General features: G+C 40.7%; 1 protein-coding gene across 2 annotated transcripts in view; it reads right to left on the reverse strand.

Annotated features, from left to right (window-relative positions):
* RASGRF2 (Ras protein specific guanine nucleotide releasing factor 2) overlaps nt 1-15384 on the reverse strand; it is a 152891-nt gene that overhangs the window by 87075 nt on the left and 50432 nt on the right. For both annotated transcript variants that reach the window (XM_080372581.1, XM_080372580.1), the window contains exon 2: nt 2025-2131. In XM_080372581.1, the coding sequence (XP_080228707.1) occupies nt 2025-2131 (107 nt within the window). The remainder of the gene's footprint in view (nt 1-2024; nt 2132-15384) is intronic.

A 15384-nucleotide genomic window follows, 5' to 3' on the forward strand; every position in this document is an offset into this window, starting at 1 on the left:
AACAGTTTATAACTTGCAAAATAAAAAAAAAAAAAAGGAAGGTATTTTGATGGCTGCAAAAATGTATTTGGCAAAAAGTCATGAAAAGCAATCCAAAATTAGATTTTGTATATGTCAATCTAAGGGAAAAAAAAAAGAGAGAGAAAAAAAATACAACAAAACCCAACCCCAACTACTTTGTCTCAGCTACTAATGAAGATGAGACCCACCAGAAAGCAATTAAATACCTCCATTTCGCAAATGTTATCATACTCAACACACAACAGGATGTTCCCAGGCCTGTTTTTAATTTAAGGGTAGAGGGGTTGTTTTCGATAACTTCTAAAACTTTTACATAAGACACCTGAGATACTACAAAAAAGTATATTCAAACGGCTACACAAAATATCATTTAGCAATCCAAAACAGAAACCCGAGAGAAGGGTCAGAAATGTCTTAGGCTAGCCTCAAATGAACAGTGACACTGAAGAAGTTGCCAAAGCTTGTCCCATTTGTCAAAAATGCAGATGAACTTCAGGAAAAGTCTGAATTATGATGCAAGCGAAATCTGATCCCTGAAGCAAATCTGTTTTATTTTCATTAAGTTAGGAAGAAAAATCTTTTGCAATAGTCTAAAACTGTTTTCACTTCTTTGTTATGTATTTTTGGTAAAAGACCCAATAGTTAAATAACTAATTATGCAACTCCAAGTTGTTTTGCTAAACACCACGTAAACAAACAAAAGCAGCTTTCAGTCAAGTAGAAAAGCATCAGAACAATGGGGTAACCACCAGTAGTGTACTAACATTCTATGTTTAGCAACTACATTTCAAAAATCTTTTTGTCACTTGTTGATATTTGAAAAGAATACTAGAACAAGAAAAGGCATGTCCAAATCCCTGGAAAATTTCCCCAAGAAATTTAGAGACCTATACAGAAAAGTAGATTAAGAAAATCTCAAAAAATAACATAGGGCCCTGAGAACATTCCTCACAGTCATGTCCACAGTTTGATATTATTAGTAGTGTCATTTCAGATAGAGACAATTAATGAGGAAAAAGTCCAATAGGAGAAGGGATGGAGATAAAAATACTGATGTTCCTTACAACAGAGACCCAGTTGCCTTCTGAAGGCTGCAATGATCTTTCTGGTGGAGTCAAAATTCAATCACCCCTGCCTGGGACCTCACAACTAGCTCCTTCTAAGCAAGTTTAAGTCCTTAATATTTTCAGCTGTGTCTTGTTTAGCATTGGCTTACTTTTCTGTTAAGTTCTGCCTTGAAAATTCATGTGTTCTAAATTAAAAGCTACTAGCTGGTGGTGTTCATTTTTAGTTATAACGCAAAATCACTTCTGTTTACATGGCTCATGTCCTAAGCAACTCAGAAACTGCCTGGCTCCTTACGCGTTACCATGGCACTGCAGATGAGCTGAGGTGAGCATCTATGAGAGGAGGCTGGAGAAAGTGCATTTCAGCAAAGAAATTTTTCTTCACAAACCACCTCACAAACCTTCAGTTATAAGATTTTCATTTAGATTATACGGTAAACCTTGCCCATTTGCCACACAGACCTTTTCTCAGGGAAAGATTACTGCATGGCTGGAAGTCATAAACATGTCCCTTTTCACAAGACTGATTGCTGTTCAGGACTTCAGTTTTGAAGCTGAAATGTTATTTGTTGCACTTTAGCACTGTAATGGTTTGACCTCCTCTTTCCTACGTTTATTTCTGTATAAGAGCTTTTTAAGAAACACTCCTTTATTCATTTGGCATATCACTTACTTCTTCATTCCTCTAACACAGGACTAATTCTTCTTGAGCTAATTTCAACTGGAACACAATCACTCATGAGTAATAAAATACAGTGATATAAGAGCATGAATGATAAAGGCATTTTTTCCTATGACACACCAATGATCTGAAGCTATACACATCTAATGTACTGTAACGTTCATTTCTGTTTAGAGAGTGAACTTAGATTTTCAAATTGTTATCAATTTATTTACAATAAAATGGAGCTAAGGATTAAAAATCAGGTTTCGTACCTAGCTTGGTGAATAGCTTCTACCCATTCATCCCCATCAACTTCATCCTCGCAACGGAGCTCCAGCGGCTTCTGCCCTTCATGGCCAAAAAGAACAGTGAAGTAATGCTGCAAATTAGAATAAGGGAAAACATGTTCAGAAACTCCTTTAAAGAGAGTGGACACATAAAATTAAGAATATATATATATATGTGTGTGTGTGACTTTTTAAACACAGCCCAAAGCATTGCCAGCCTATGAAGATGTGTTTTAGGCTGTTAGTCATGAAACACGGATTGAAGTTGAAACTGTATCTTTAACATATTCCCCTGTGTATCAAGGTAATAGCTTTCCTGATAGTTACCATTATTGTTCTTAAGCTCCCACATACAAGACAACGGTATGTAATTCCCTAGGCAGCTTCCACAGTCAAACAGAACAGTGTGACTGTAGTGGGGTCTCTAGTTCTTTTTGCCTTGCATTTTTTCACCTAAATTTTTTCTTAGATGCCCAGCATGGGATACCAAGTCTGGATACAAGTTCCTCACAAGAATGCAGGCTGTGCACTGGCTCTAGCTTATCTCCTCACCTTTCCAAAAGAACAAAGGAAGTGTGCCTTCTCATTCACCACACTCCCCAAACAGTTTCTGCCCTTCTTTCAAGAAGCTTCACCCATAATTGTCATTGCAACAACTTTTTGTTTTCCCAAGAAAATGTGATTCACACAAGAAGTGTCGTATTCCTTGATGTCATTTCTCACATGCAGGATGTTGCCCATGGTGTGTTCCACAGAACACAGAATTTCAGGAAAGTTTCGCTACTTTCAGAATGCAGTAAAAATAGTAATACCTAGTGGTGAGAGGGGAACCCCCATTCATCTATCTTAAAACCCATTTCACAAGGTTGGTCATTTACAACCTTATGTTGCATAGCTTGCGTACTAATTTACAGCCAGGCAGAAAATGAAACTCTTCCAACTCAGGAGAAAATAGGTGAGAAAATGTTCTACCTGAATGCACACCTGTAATTTCCATAGGCACCTTAAATAGCACTAACCAGTAAGCCAGCTGTTTCACAGGTAGAGAGACCAGTGAAGGACCTGCCCACACACAAAACCAGCTGGTTATTGGTTACAATGTGATTCGGGAGCTCTTACAGCTAAACATCTCCGCACCAGCTCACTCAGTTCTCTTCACTACCCAGAACTTCTCAACTCCTCTTCCACCCTCATCCCAGTTAACAGGGAATCGAGTATAACTGGGTATACACTTTCTGGGGTCTAAGAGCAAATTTCGAACTCGCTCCAGTCAGCAAGCAAAGTATGTAATTTGAATTCCCCCACACGTTAGCCATTGTTTACAGCAGCAAGAAACCTGAAGTGATTTCAACAAACATTCTGCCTTCCTCATCAAACCTACAGCTCGGCTGAAAAAGCCTCTCTGAGCCAAACACCATGCTGGAGACAAAGCAAATATAAACCACCTCAGAATTAAAAGCCATTTCCAAGGCAGGAGGAACACAAGCATAAACAGAAACAGAAGGCATGAAATTTTACCTACAGAGAACTGGCTGCAGATACTGCCAACGCCAATAATTAATTTTGTCCATATAAAAAGAGATTATTTCAGCCATTTATTAGCCCCTTCTGAAACACGTGGCAGCCTGCTGCACACACACAACCCGCGCAGTGTGCACAGAGCAGGTTCAATACACCCCAGGTGCACTGGATTCACTGCAATGGCTCTAGCACTGTCTGCGCACCTGCATTTGCATCAAGGTTTGTGCCTAGGGACCTCACATTTACCAAACCCAGCTGCCTCTGTGTGTCTGGAGTACATTCATATGTTTGGTTTCTTTTCAGGTAACATGAGTATGTATGATGGCATTCCATAAAGAGGAAAACTATTCATTTGTGCATTATATTGATTTACAAGCATCGTTACGTATATACAAAACACTTTTAATACAGAAGGCCACAAGCACTGCAGGATTAGCAACAGACCAACAAAACTGAAACAAGGCAACATAAGAAGCAGCATTCACATTTAACAGGCTACACAAGGAAAGTTCAGGCTCAGATCTGTCAAGTTTCAGAAATGAAGCAACTCCAAAGCACAGACAAAGATCAATAAATCATTTAAAAGACAATCCTATAAAACTGTGGGGTTTTGACAGCGCATATCACTTAAACCTGAATGCCACAAATAGAAAGAAACATTTAATCAGGTCCATAGGTTGCTCTACAGCAGTGACAGATAAAAAATTTTAGAATACATTGCAGCTGAAAACAACCTACAGGACAGTAAAAAGTGCAGCAAAATTACACACAAACGTGTTCTGTTTATAGTCTGGAATATCCTATTTTTAAAAGCATATTTAAAGATAAATCACACTGTTCAGAGCCGCATTTTATGTAACAAGTTATTTGCGTTTCAGAAAGTTGCTACATATAAAATTAGAAGACAGAAGTGTAGGCAAGCAGTACATTTAATCCCATTGTGTAGGGATTAAAGTTGAAGGGAGAGACAATATCACAATCCTCCCTACTTTTAAAGTGAGATAACTCAGACATCTTTTGAGCAAGACTTGCAGTGATCCCATATCGCAGAGTTTAGACCTAGAGGTGTGCACTTACTATGGTGATAAGTGTGATCTAAACGCTTAGTTAGAAAATGCACAATTTCAAATAATACTTAGAGGGCTACTACAGTAGGACTGGACCCAAATCTAAATCATAAAAGGCACTTGTTTTCAGATGTTAACTTAAAAATAACCTAAATCCTCCACCCCCTTCAAACATGCCTATTGCACTCAAGCATCAGTATCAACTATTGCATCATTTAGCCAGAAGTAAACTCTGGAGTAAGCAAAAAATCATAAGTCTCTAAAAAGAATCTCATCTCTAAGTCATCCTTGAATTCTCTTTTTAAAATAAATGCTACTCATTTACAAAACTAATTTACTACAAGAAAATAAGATGACACCTGTGAAGCATTATTGATTTTCAAGTTGATGTTGTATGTAAGTGGGCCTATACACACATGTATATATATTTATAGACATATATAATTTTAGCACTGTCATTCAATTTGCTAAACAGATCAGTTTCCATATCCCCACAGCACAGTAACAGGTAAACCCCACCTTTCTGCATATGCACTATTAGTTTCTTGAAGTGATGACAGTAAGTATTTAAGAACTATAGGATACATTCACACCAATTACCTTCACTATCACTCATCATGTCTGTTGGACTAGCAGGCAGGCACTCACGTTTCAAGTTAAGCCCGTGGTTCAGCTGGACAATTTTTTTATTATTGTTTATTCTGAAGATCATCAGATGCATTGTCCTGGTTTCAGCTGGGATGGAGTTAATTATCTCCCTAGGAGCTAGCACAGTGCTGTGTTTTGGCTTTGATGTCAGACTTTCCAGTCCCTCAGGCCTGGCTAGCAAGAAGGCCGGAGGGGCACAAGGAGCTGGGAGGGGACACAGCCAGGCCAGCTGACCCCAACTGGCCAGAGAGGTATTCCCTACCATGGGACGTCATGCCTGGTATGTGCACCTGGGGGGCTGGCCAGGGAGGTGCACCATTGTGCGGGGACTGGCTGGGCATCGGTCAGCGGGCGGTGAGCCGCTGAGCTGTGCACCGCGTGTTCCCTTCCTCCTTCCCCTCTGGGTCTTATTCTTTCCCTTCCCCTTTCCATTATAACTGTTATTGTCATCATTGTTACTACTGTTCTTTCGGTTTTATTCTGTTTCAACTATTAAACTGTTCCTATGTCAGCCCTCAAGTTTTACATTCCTTTCCATCTCTCCCCCCCATCCCTCTGGGTGAGGGAGGAGTGACCGAGCGGCTGCGTGGCACTGAATCACCAGCCAGGCTTAAACCACAACACTCATAGAAGATAAATGAACATTCTCTATTTCGACATAAAACAAATTCAGTCATTTCATTTTAAGGTGTCTTTTCAGTAACCGGGTATGCACAAGCAAAATGGTAAGACTTCATTTTAATAACAATGTCTTTGGCAGATTTCTCCAAAGTAAAGCTTGGAAAAAGGAGGGAAAGTTTCATATACCTTTCACGGGTATGAAGGCACTGTCTTTGACTGACAGTCAAGGAAAGAACAACAGGATCAAGATGCATCAAAACTATTGTTCTGTATCAGTTCTCTGACATTATCTAATGCTAATCAGAGTTTCTTCCTACAGTGAAAAGGAAAAGACTAAGGAATGGGCTGACGGTCACCTCCACTTCAGAAACAAGACTGGAAAAAGATTAAGACCCTGGGTGACAGAAGTCCTATATCAGAGTACACTGATTATTATCTGAGCTCCCCACTGACAGCAGTTCATACCATAACTCTGTCCTTACAAAACTGCCCAAATAATGGCTGTCTTCAAAATAAGACAGGAAAAGCTCTGAAGTTGTCACACTTTCCAACGGGAAAAACAAGCATTGTTCTGGTAAAAAAAAAAAAAAAAAAACACAGAACAAAACAAAACTAACCCAACCAAACAACAACAAACAAAAAACCAACCCCCCCCAAAACCAAAAAGCAATGCCAATCATAACAGAAACAGTGATTTTAGGGCATATTGAGGTAAAGCTTCCACCAACACAGACACCCCAAGACTAAATCTCCCGACAGCAGAATGTCGTTGTCCTTGTGACTTTGCGACTGATGAGCATTTGCTGTTTATGAAGTCAGAGTCACACTGACAGAGGCACTGCACTCTCCAACGCACGGCGGTGGTCCCACAGCTCGTTCTCTTCACCTCACACAGAAACTGCAAAGGACATCTCCTATCCTGTCTCCTAACTCCTGCTCCTTGGTAACTTTTATCACTGCATCTGTTTCGTTAGTTACTCCTTTTCACCTCCCAGCAGTTGTAGTAACTTGACGTGTCTTCCATTTCTGATATTAGTGGTGTTGCTTGCAACAGTTCAGTTACTGAAACACTGAAGGGCCAAGAGGAGTAAGTGCTCATCTTCCCATGGTGGTGGTGCTACCTGTCACCGGCAGAAAAGCTGCCACCCTAGATCATAACACTGCTTGACAATTCCTACTGCAAGCTCCTGCGTTCAGCTCCTTGTAAATTTGGTGAGCTTTGAATGTCCAGATGGAAAAACTCACACTGGAGATATTATGCATGTCACTGGAGACATTATGCATGTGTCAACAGTGGTTTTGTTACCTTATCCTTCCATCAGCACTGTATATTAACATTTAAATTACGTTTCAAAGCACTCCAAGGTTACTACCAAATTTTGTTGTAGTGTGGGTTGTAAGTAATTATAGTGTGGTAATAGCTACTTGCCAATGAACTACTTCTTCCTAAACTTTTTTTACTAAGCATAAAACAAATTTAATTTTCTTCATAATATACTATAAAAATACTATTTTTAAAGTTTAAATGTGGCATGACCTCGCTAGATCACCGAAAGATTCCTGATCTTTCGGTGACTTACTGCGCAGTCTTGGTTTAATCATCCAAGTCAGGACTTCAAGAGTAATTTCAAAAGAAAATTCCAGCCATCAATATTGATGAGAGACTTGTTGTACCATTAGCACTGGCAGGAAATCCCTAGCCCATTGCTGTTAGATGAGCATGAGAATGGAATAATGACAGGAGGGTGAATGCCAATACACTTCATGTCTGCATCACACCAATTAGAGAAGCTATAATGAGAACAGGATTAGCGGACATCAGAATTAATACGATGTACTTGGGAAGAGTCCATATGGCTTTTGTAAAAGGATGTCAACCCCTCTAAACCAAGTGGAGTTCTCTGAAGGGGTCACCAAGCATTTGGATTACAATGATGTGGTTTTGAAAATGCTTCTGACAGATTTTCAGGGAAACTCTTAAGCACCTAGGACTTAGAAGGAAAATGTCCCCCCATGGATAAATGGGGGGGAAAAAAATTGATAAAAAACTAGGAAACAACAGCTGGAATACTGGATCACCTGTCAGTTCTTACAATGGAGCAAGGTCACCAAAGGACTTCCTCAGCGAATTATGTTGAGGACTGGAACAGGCATTACAAAGAATGTCAAAGTTTGTTAATTGTTCGAGATAGTAACAATGAGAACCTATTATGAAGAACTGCAACATGCCTGAGATACTGGACAGTAAAATGGCAGATGAAATTCGCTGTATGCAAATGTAAAGTGACATACATGAGGAAAAACTTTTCAAGCCTTGCATGTTAAAAAGACGGACTCTGTGCTTGGTACTACCACTCAGGAATAAGATCCTGGAGTAAGTTCCATGACAACACCAGCCCAATGCTCAGCAGCTGCCAAAAAAACCAAACCGGAGAGCTAGAGACAAATGGGAAAGAAATAGAACAAAGTAGACAAGGCTGTTATGCTACAAAACATCTTGAATACTGTGAGTAGCTTTGGACCTCCCATCTCAGAAAGGGCACCATAAAATAGGAAAGGTTCAGGGAAAGATTAAAGCGGTATGGAAAGGCTGGCATCTGTCCAAATCAGATAGCCATACAAACGAAAATTAAAGCTGAGACTCTTCAGTACAATGGAAGGAATAACTCTGGGGATACAACATGGGTCTACAAAATCACACGAGATATGGAATGGATGGACAGGAATCCACTGCTCTATTTCTCTTCCAATAATAATAATAAAAAATCTATAAAATGAACTTCATAGAAACCAGCTTCAAAATAAACAGGAGAAAGTGGTTCTTCATGCAACTGGTAGTAAACTAGTGTTGCTCCTTGACAAAGAAAGTGGTAAATGCAGAAAGTGTCAATGGGATGCAGGGAGCCTTAAAAGAGTTCGCTGTACAGACATTGTGGGCTAGTGAACACTCAGACTTCACAGATTCAGAATTCAAGCAGTTTGGACGCTGAAAATACCTGGAAGATTAAAGTCGTATCAGAGGAGAGGGAAAGGAAAAGTAAAATACGAACCTAAGTTGATGCCTTCTTCGGCATGTCCTCATGGTCACAATATGAGATAGGATATTAGACTAGGTGGACCTTTGGTCCAATCAGAGTCTTTCTAAGTCTTATGGGAGCTAATTAAAACTCCACTTGATATTTTGTGAGTCTTTTAAATTCTCCAAATTGCTTCACACTTTATTATAAACAGTATACATTGGCATTTTCATGAAGTGCTGGCTACTACTAATTGTCTGTTTTTTTCTTGCGTATTTTGGTTTTGATTTTGATTCTTTAAAAAAACAAAAGAGGTAATCTGCAAAACTGGTAGAGAGCCATTGCAGTATTTCAGCTTCTGTGTTCCCTTGTGGTGGCACCCAGGGACTGAGGGGTTTTTATCATCTTAATATTACTCCATTACCCCCGACAGATAGAAATCTGGTCTTGAACAGGACTACAGGAAAAAAATTCTAGAGGTAAATGACAACAGGGCTTTTATCTGCCAAGGCTCAAGTATACATTAGAAGGCATTGTTTTGGAACTCCATTTCCCACACTGAGGAGATTTAGAGATGGGCTGAGGTATCTGTTCTGAGTTTGGTTTAATGCTGACCAAATATATACCGTGTGTATATAGATATATGTATACAAGCCCTATATTGCATGGTAGATGAGATGGCTTGATGTCTTCTCTCTTTAACCAATATTGGATTAATCAAGTCACAACCTGCTCCATAAAATCTATTCTGCCATCTGACAGTGAATCACTTTCCTGAGCCATTCTGCAAATGCTGTCTGGGCCAAAAGCAACAACATTCTGAGGTCATTATATTTAAACATGCAATCAGTAGTTTTGGGATTAGGGACATTATACACGAATGTACCGTTTTATAAACTCTTACAATATCAATAAAAAAATACCATACCCAACGCACGTGTAAAACAGAAATCAAGGAATACACAAAGGTCACTGCAGACCTTAATTCGCCTGCAACTCTGTTGACCAAATCATGCCAAATTACAACAGTTATAGCATTTGTTTTCATGGATGAAAGAATCAAGCTAATATGGCCCCATCTGCTGTATTTTCAATCACACCATTTGTACTTCAGCAACAGTTTATCAACAGGGAAAAACTCTGACACACAAAAGTAAATTTCACAAAGTAAAGCCTACAAGAACTGACAAAACACAGTAAGCACAGCTAAACTATTTGCTAATAATAAACTGAATATGGGTACTGTTGTCTCAAAATGCATTTGACACTGTCCAGTCAGAATTTCCTGCCAGAAACAACAAGCTGTCTGCCTAGGAGTTCGTGCATCACCTAGCTGCAGGACATTTTCCGTCTTCTTGCAACAGTCACGACTGCTGCTGTCTCCAGTGCCTTGCACTGAACAGAAAGAAGGTACGTAATGAAGGTACGGGACTGGAACTGAGGACAGTCGGGTTAAGTGTACCTCATTTTGCTGGGAAGTCTATAGGAGACAGGTCTCCTAAGAGGTTTTCAGCAGCCACCCTGGGACTGGCGCTGTATCACCATTCTTGCATCTGGCAGAGCAACCCACAAAGCCCCTCATTTAACTTTTTGGGGACCTAAAAAGCTGCATCCCAACAGCAGTATATTCACTAGTAAACATTCAAAGCCTTCCCAGAACTGCTGCTTTCCTGCATATCCTTAGACCCTTCTCCTATGTGTAAGGTCTTCTGGGACTGACACCGATACATCTCTACATCAGACTTCCTTAGGTGACTGATGCAGTAGCTGTGCCCTGAAGATACTTTCTGTAGACTGAATTTCTATAAAGCAAAAAGTATTCTCTATAAACCACAGCCAAATCAAACCTGCCTAAACCAAGGGACAGAAGAAATTTCTCCCAAGACCTAACAGTGGAGGCATCCTGCTTACCACTGTATGCCCTCAATCCCATTCCTAGGATTCTCACCTTCCCAAGCACTGGAAAAGTACACAGCACTCAGGTCTGCAGATCCCACTTGTTTATCAAACCTCTAAATTTTAGCTACCACTTGTTGCCTGATACCCTTTCCAGCATAGAGGCTGGGGACACAGCTCCTCACTTGCTACCTCCATTTCTCCTGCGTGTCATTAGCTGCCTTTCCACTGGGGCCAAGGGGGAGGGAATGAACATTCAAGTTAATCCAGGTTCTGCTCCCTCCTCAGGCATGGCACAGCCAAAGGGCACTGAGATTACAGCCCTACCATGTAACTAAGCACAATACGGCTGTATTAGTAGAAAACTGTGCTGTTTACAGTGACAAAGAAAGGACAGATGAGGGAAATGGAGAGAAAGAGACAACAGGGAATACTGTAATCAGTGGCAGTTTTATGTATGTTTGCAGAATGTCCTGGTTTCAGCTGGGACAGAGTTAATTTTCTTAATAGCTTGGCACAGTCTGTGTATTGGATTTAGTATGAGAATAATGTTGATAATACACTGATGTTTTAGTTGCCGCGAAGTGATGCTCACTCTGAATCAAGGACCTTCCAAGTTTCCCATGCTCTGCTATTGAGGAGGTACAAGAGGTTGGGAGGGGACACAGCCAGGACAGGTGTCCCAAACTAGCCAAAGGGACATTATTCCTTACCACAGGATGTCACGCCCAGTATATAAACTGGGGGCGGCTGGCCAGGAGCTGCTGATCTCTGTGGGACTGGCCAGGCATCGGTCAGTGGGTGGTGAGCAATGGTACTGTGCATCGCTCCAGTCTTTTCCTTCCCCTTGGATTTTATTCCTCCCTCTCCTTCTCCTGTTCATTAAAATTGCTGCTGTTGTTGCTGTTATTACTCTTTTAACCTTATTTCAATTACTTAACTGCTCTCACTGCAACCCACGGGTTTTAACTTTTTACCAGATTCTCCTCCCCCTCCAGGCAGAGCAGGGAGGAAGGGCAGGGGGAGTGAGCAAGTGGCTGCATGGTACTTGGTTGCTGGTTGAGGCTAAACTACAACAAGGAATTAGCCTTTTTGTGTTTGTACTTTTTTTACCCCGTCTCATTCCTTTACCATTCCTAGCAACCCTAACCTTTCTCCATGTTCTGAAAGCCTTTCCCTCCTTGTCCAAACACCAGACAAAGCACCTGCTACCCAACTTTCTTGTCTGAAATCCAATGATGCACAGCTCCTCCACATGAATTCAGCTATAAACTATCTTAGTATTTATTTTGTCCTGCAAAAGACATCCCTGTATTTTAATTAAAAGATCAGACTTTAAAGGCCAGAAGGGACATTTATAACCTTCCAGTCTGATGACTTATGTGATATAGGCCAGAAAAAGCCCACTAGATAGCTCCTGCATCAAGCATACAGGATCAAGGTGAGACACAGACCTTCCTTAATCAATCCTAACATAAAATGTCATGAAAAATCCACCTGACTCCATTCAGTTCTAGGTTTTAAATTACCTTCACTGCAAAAACATGCAGCTTCATTTTAAATAATGAGTAAACAGGTAAACAATGAAATTATATAACAGTCCTCAGTTTTGGAGATTGCATCCATACAGCATGTAATTCAAGAATGGAGCCTGGCTTTCTCAGTTAATATATGCAAAAATAAAACCCAGAAAAAAGGTATACCCACCCCATATCACGTACATATGCACATAAACATTTTTTACAGAGCAAGTATTAATTTCTAGGAAGCAGATTAATTGGCTGGCTTCCTAATATATTCTGAATACATGCAAACACAGGATTTGTCATTTTTAAAGCTCTTTACAGACAGCAACTAATCTTCTAACTCCTCTACCAGGTAAGAATTATGGTGCCCATTTTAGACACAAGGATATGTGCAAAGATGCCCAAATATAGATCTGCTGTAAATGAGTTCAACTCAAGATTGCTATAAACAGAGTTTCTCTCCCTGAAGTGAGCCAACATATGATAAGGAAGCAAGAATAAGAAGTCAGCACATTCCAGACCTTGTTATATCTCTGTTATATATAATCATTTCTATCTATAAACAGTTTCAGAAAAAAACCAAACATTCAAAATTTCAAGCAACTGCAGTATTTTGTGAGATGAGGGACAAGACTGGTACAGTCACACACCAGCACCAAAGTCTGCCAAGGCTCTGCTGGAAAACGAAAAACCACTGAAAAGAGCCACATACAACGTTTTCAAAACTCCCTATCAAACCCAAATGATTTTATGACATGGAGAAATGTCTTTTTGGTGCCACTACGCTCACTGACAGCCCTACCCTGTGGTTAGCTAGCCTTAGGGGTTGGAGCCTGGATATAACCTAATAAAAAACTTGGGAAGGAAAGTGACATAATATAGTTTTAATCAACAGGACATCATTCCAACACCAGAGGCGTGTTCTCCTACCTAGACCTCCACGTTCTGCTTACTCATATTCCACCATACTCCACCAAAAGAAGTGCTGGCTGGTCTACCCACATGGACCAAACTCAGGAGGCCAAGGAACGGCATTCAAGAAATCCATGGATTCCACCACAACTCACACAGAAACATTTCTGTATTAAATTTACATTTCCCAACCTTGTCCCTAAAGACTGTAAGTAGAAAGAAAGTACCCGTTTGGAGGCAACAAAACTTATTAGCACACCTGGACATCCAAAACCACCAGGCAAGGGTCTGGACTGCTCTGTCTCAAAATCACCTGAATGTACGGGCGTCGTGGTCTAACCCCAGCCAGCAACCCAGCCCCACGCAGCCGCTTGCCTACTCCCCCTCACCCAGAGGATGGGGAGGAGGATCAGAAAGGAATGTAAAACTCCAGGGTTGAGGTAAGAACAATTTAACAGGTAAAGCAAAAGCCGCGCACGCAAGCCAAGCCAAGCAGGGAATTCCTTCCCCACGCCCCACGGGCAGGCAGGCTCAGCCATCCCAGGGCAGCCGGGCTCCATCACGTAACGGGTACTCGGGAAGACAAACGCCATAATGCCAAATGTCCCCCCTTCCTTCTCCTTCCCCCGGTGTATATACTCGGCATGACGTCCCACGGTATGGAATCCCTCTCCGGCTGGCTTGGGTCACCTGTCCTGGCTGTGTCCCCTCCCCATGTCCCGTGCCCCCCCAGCCCTCTGGCTGGCAGGACCCAAGGAACCGAGAAGTCCTTGATTTAGTAGAAACATCACCCAGCAACAACTAAAACCATCAGTGCCTGGTCAACAATGTTCTCCCATCAGAGCCAAAACACAGCAGCGTACCAACTACTACGAAGAAAATTAACTCCATCCCAGCTGAAACCAGGACAATGGGGTACACTCAGATACAGAGAGCAAGAAAATGTTTACCTCATCGCAGGACATCAAAGATCCAGTGGCTGAGTCCTGTCATATCACACCCACTAAGAAACGTTTGGATCAAATTTCTGTGACATTTCTGTACATATTCTTGTAACTGCTATCCTCCAAGTTGACCAAGTTTTCATCAATGACAATTAAAAAAAATAAAATCCAACGCACCTCACCTTGGCCAAGCAACAGTCATGATCATTCTGTCCATAAGACAATTCTTCCCTAATCCTCAGTGGTATTATTTCAGCTTCTGACTATCCACTGTCAGCCCTTGGTTTTCTACAAGGATTCACTGAAATTTCCTTAACTGATGAAGCTGTTTAGACATTGTGCCAATAAACGAAAAAAAATCTAATCAAATAACCCATCTTGCAGATATAAATGAAAATCTCACACTGACAAGTGTCCCATTCACTAGCTTTTTATATGAAGTGTAAGAACTGAATTGTATTATAGAAGCAGGGAGCTGAAAACTGGTTTCCAAAATCTGGCTGGAGACTGCTGAAATGTGTTCATGGCTTGTGTAAAATAAAATTATTTTCAGGCTATAAAACCAATAGTAATAAGATGGAATCCATACTTTATAACATCTACTGTCAAAGACCCACTTAAGCAAACATACAGTTTTCAACAATTTACCCAGCTGCAACTACAGTACATTTTCAGGTTTTCACCAATATCTCTCAAATCATGTTAGCTGTGATACATTCAATAAATTGGCTGCTAGTTACAAAAATTTCACAGTTTATGCAATGTGAAGTACTTCAGTCAGACATTATACCCAATTTTTCACCCAAATGAGTGTCACGCATATAGCAAAGGACATGGCAAAGTTTCCTTTTTAAGTAATTAAACAATTACTCATATTCTGTGATGATAGAAACATTTCACATCTTTGAGAGAATGCCTGGATTTGGGTTCCCCTAAACATCGGTTGTGAATGCTCTCGTTTCAATCACACTTTTCATTCCACCACCACTAATCAAAGAGCAAGGTTTGTACAAAGAAAGCAACAGGAGCTACTCTAGGGTAGTAACCATGATGTATTTCTTACTCTTTTAAACTGCAGTGGCAAGGCAGGGAGGAACCCACACTTCTATTCACACATGGCCACAGATTTTACTGGACCACCGCTAGCATCCATTGGCAGGTTTGTTCAAAAAATTCAAAAATTCCTGTCCATT

Source organism: Falco punctatus (assembly GCF_963210335.1).
Source record: "Falco punctatus genome assembly, chromosome: Z".
NCBI lineage: Eukaryota > Metazoa > Chordata > Aves > Falconiformes > Falconidae > Falco > Falco punctatus.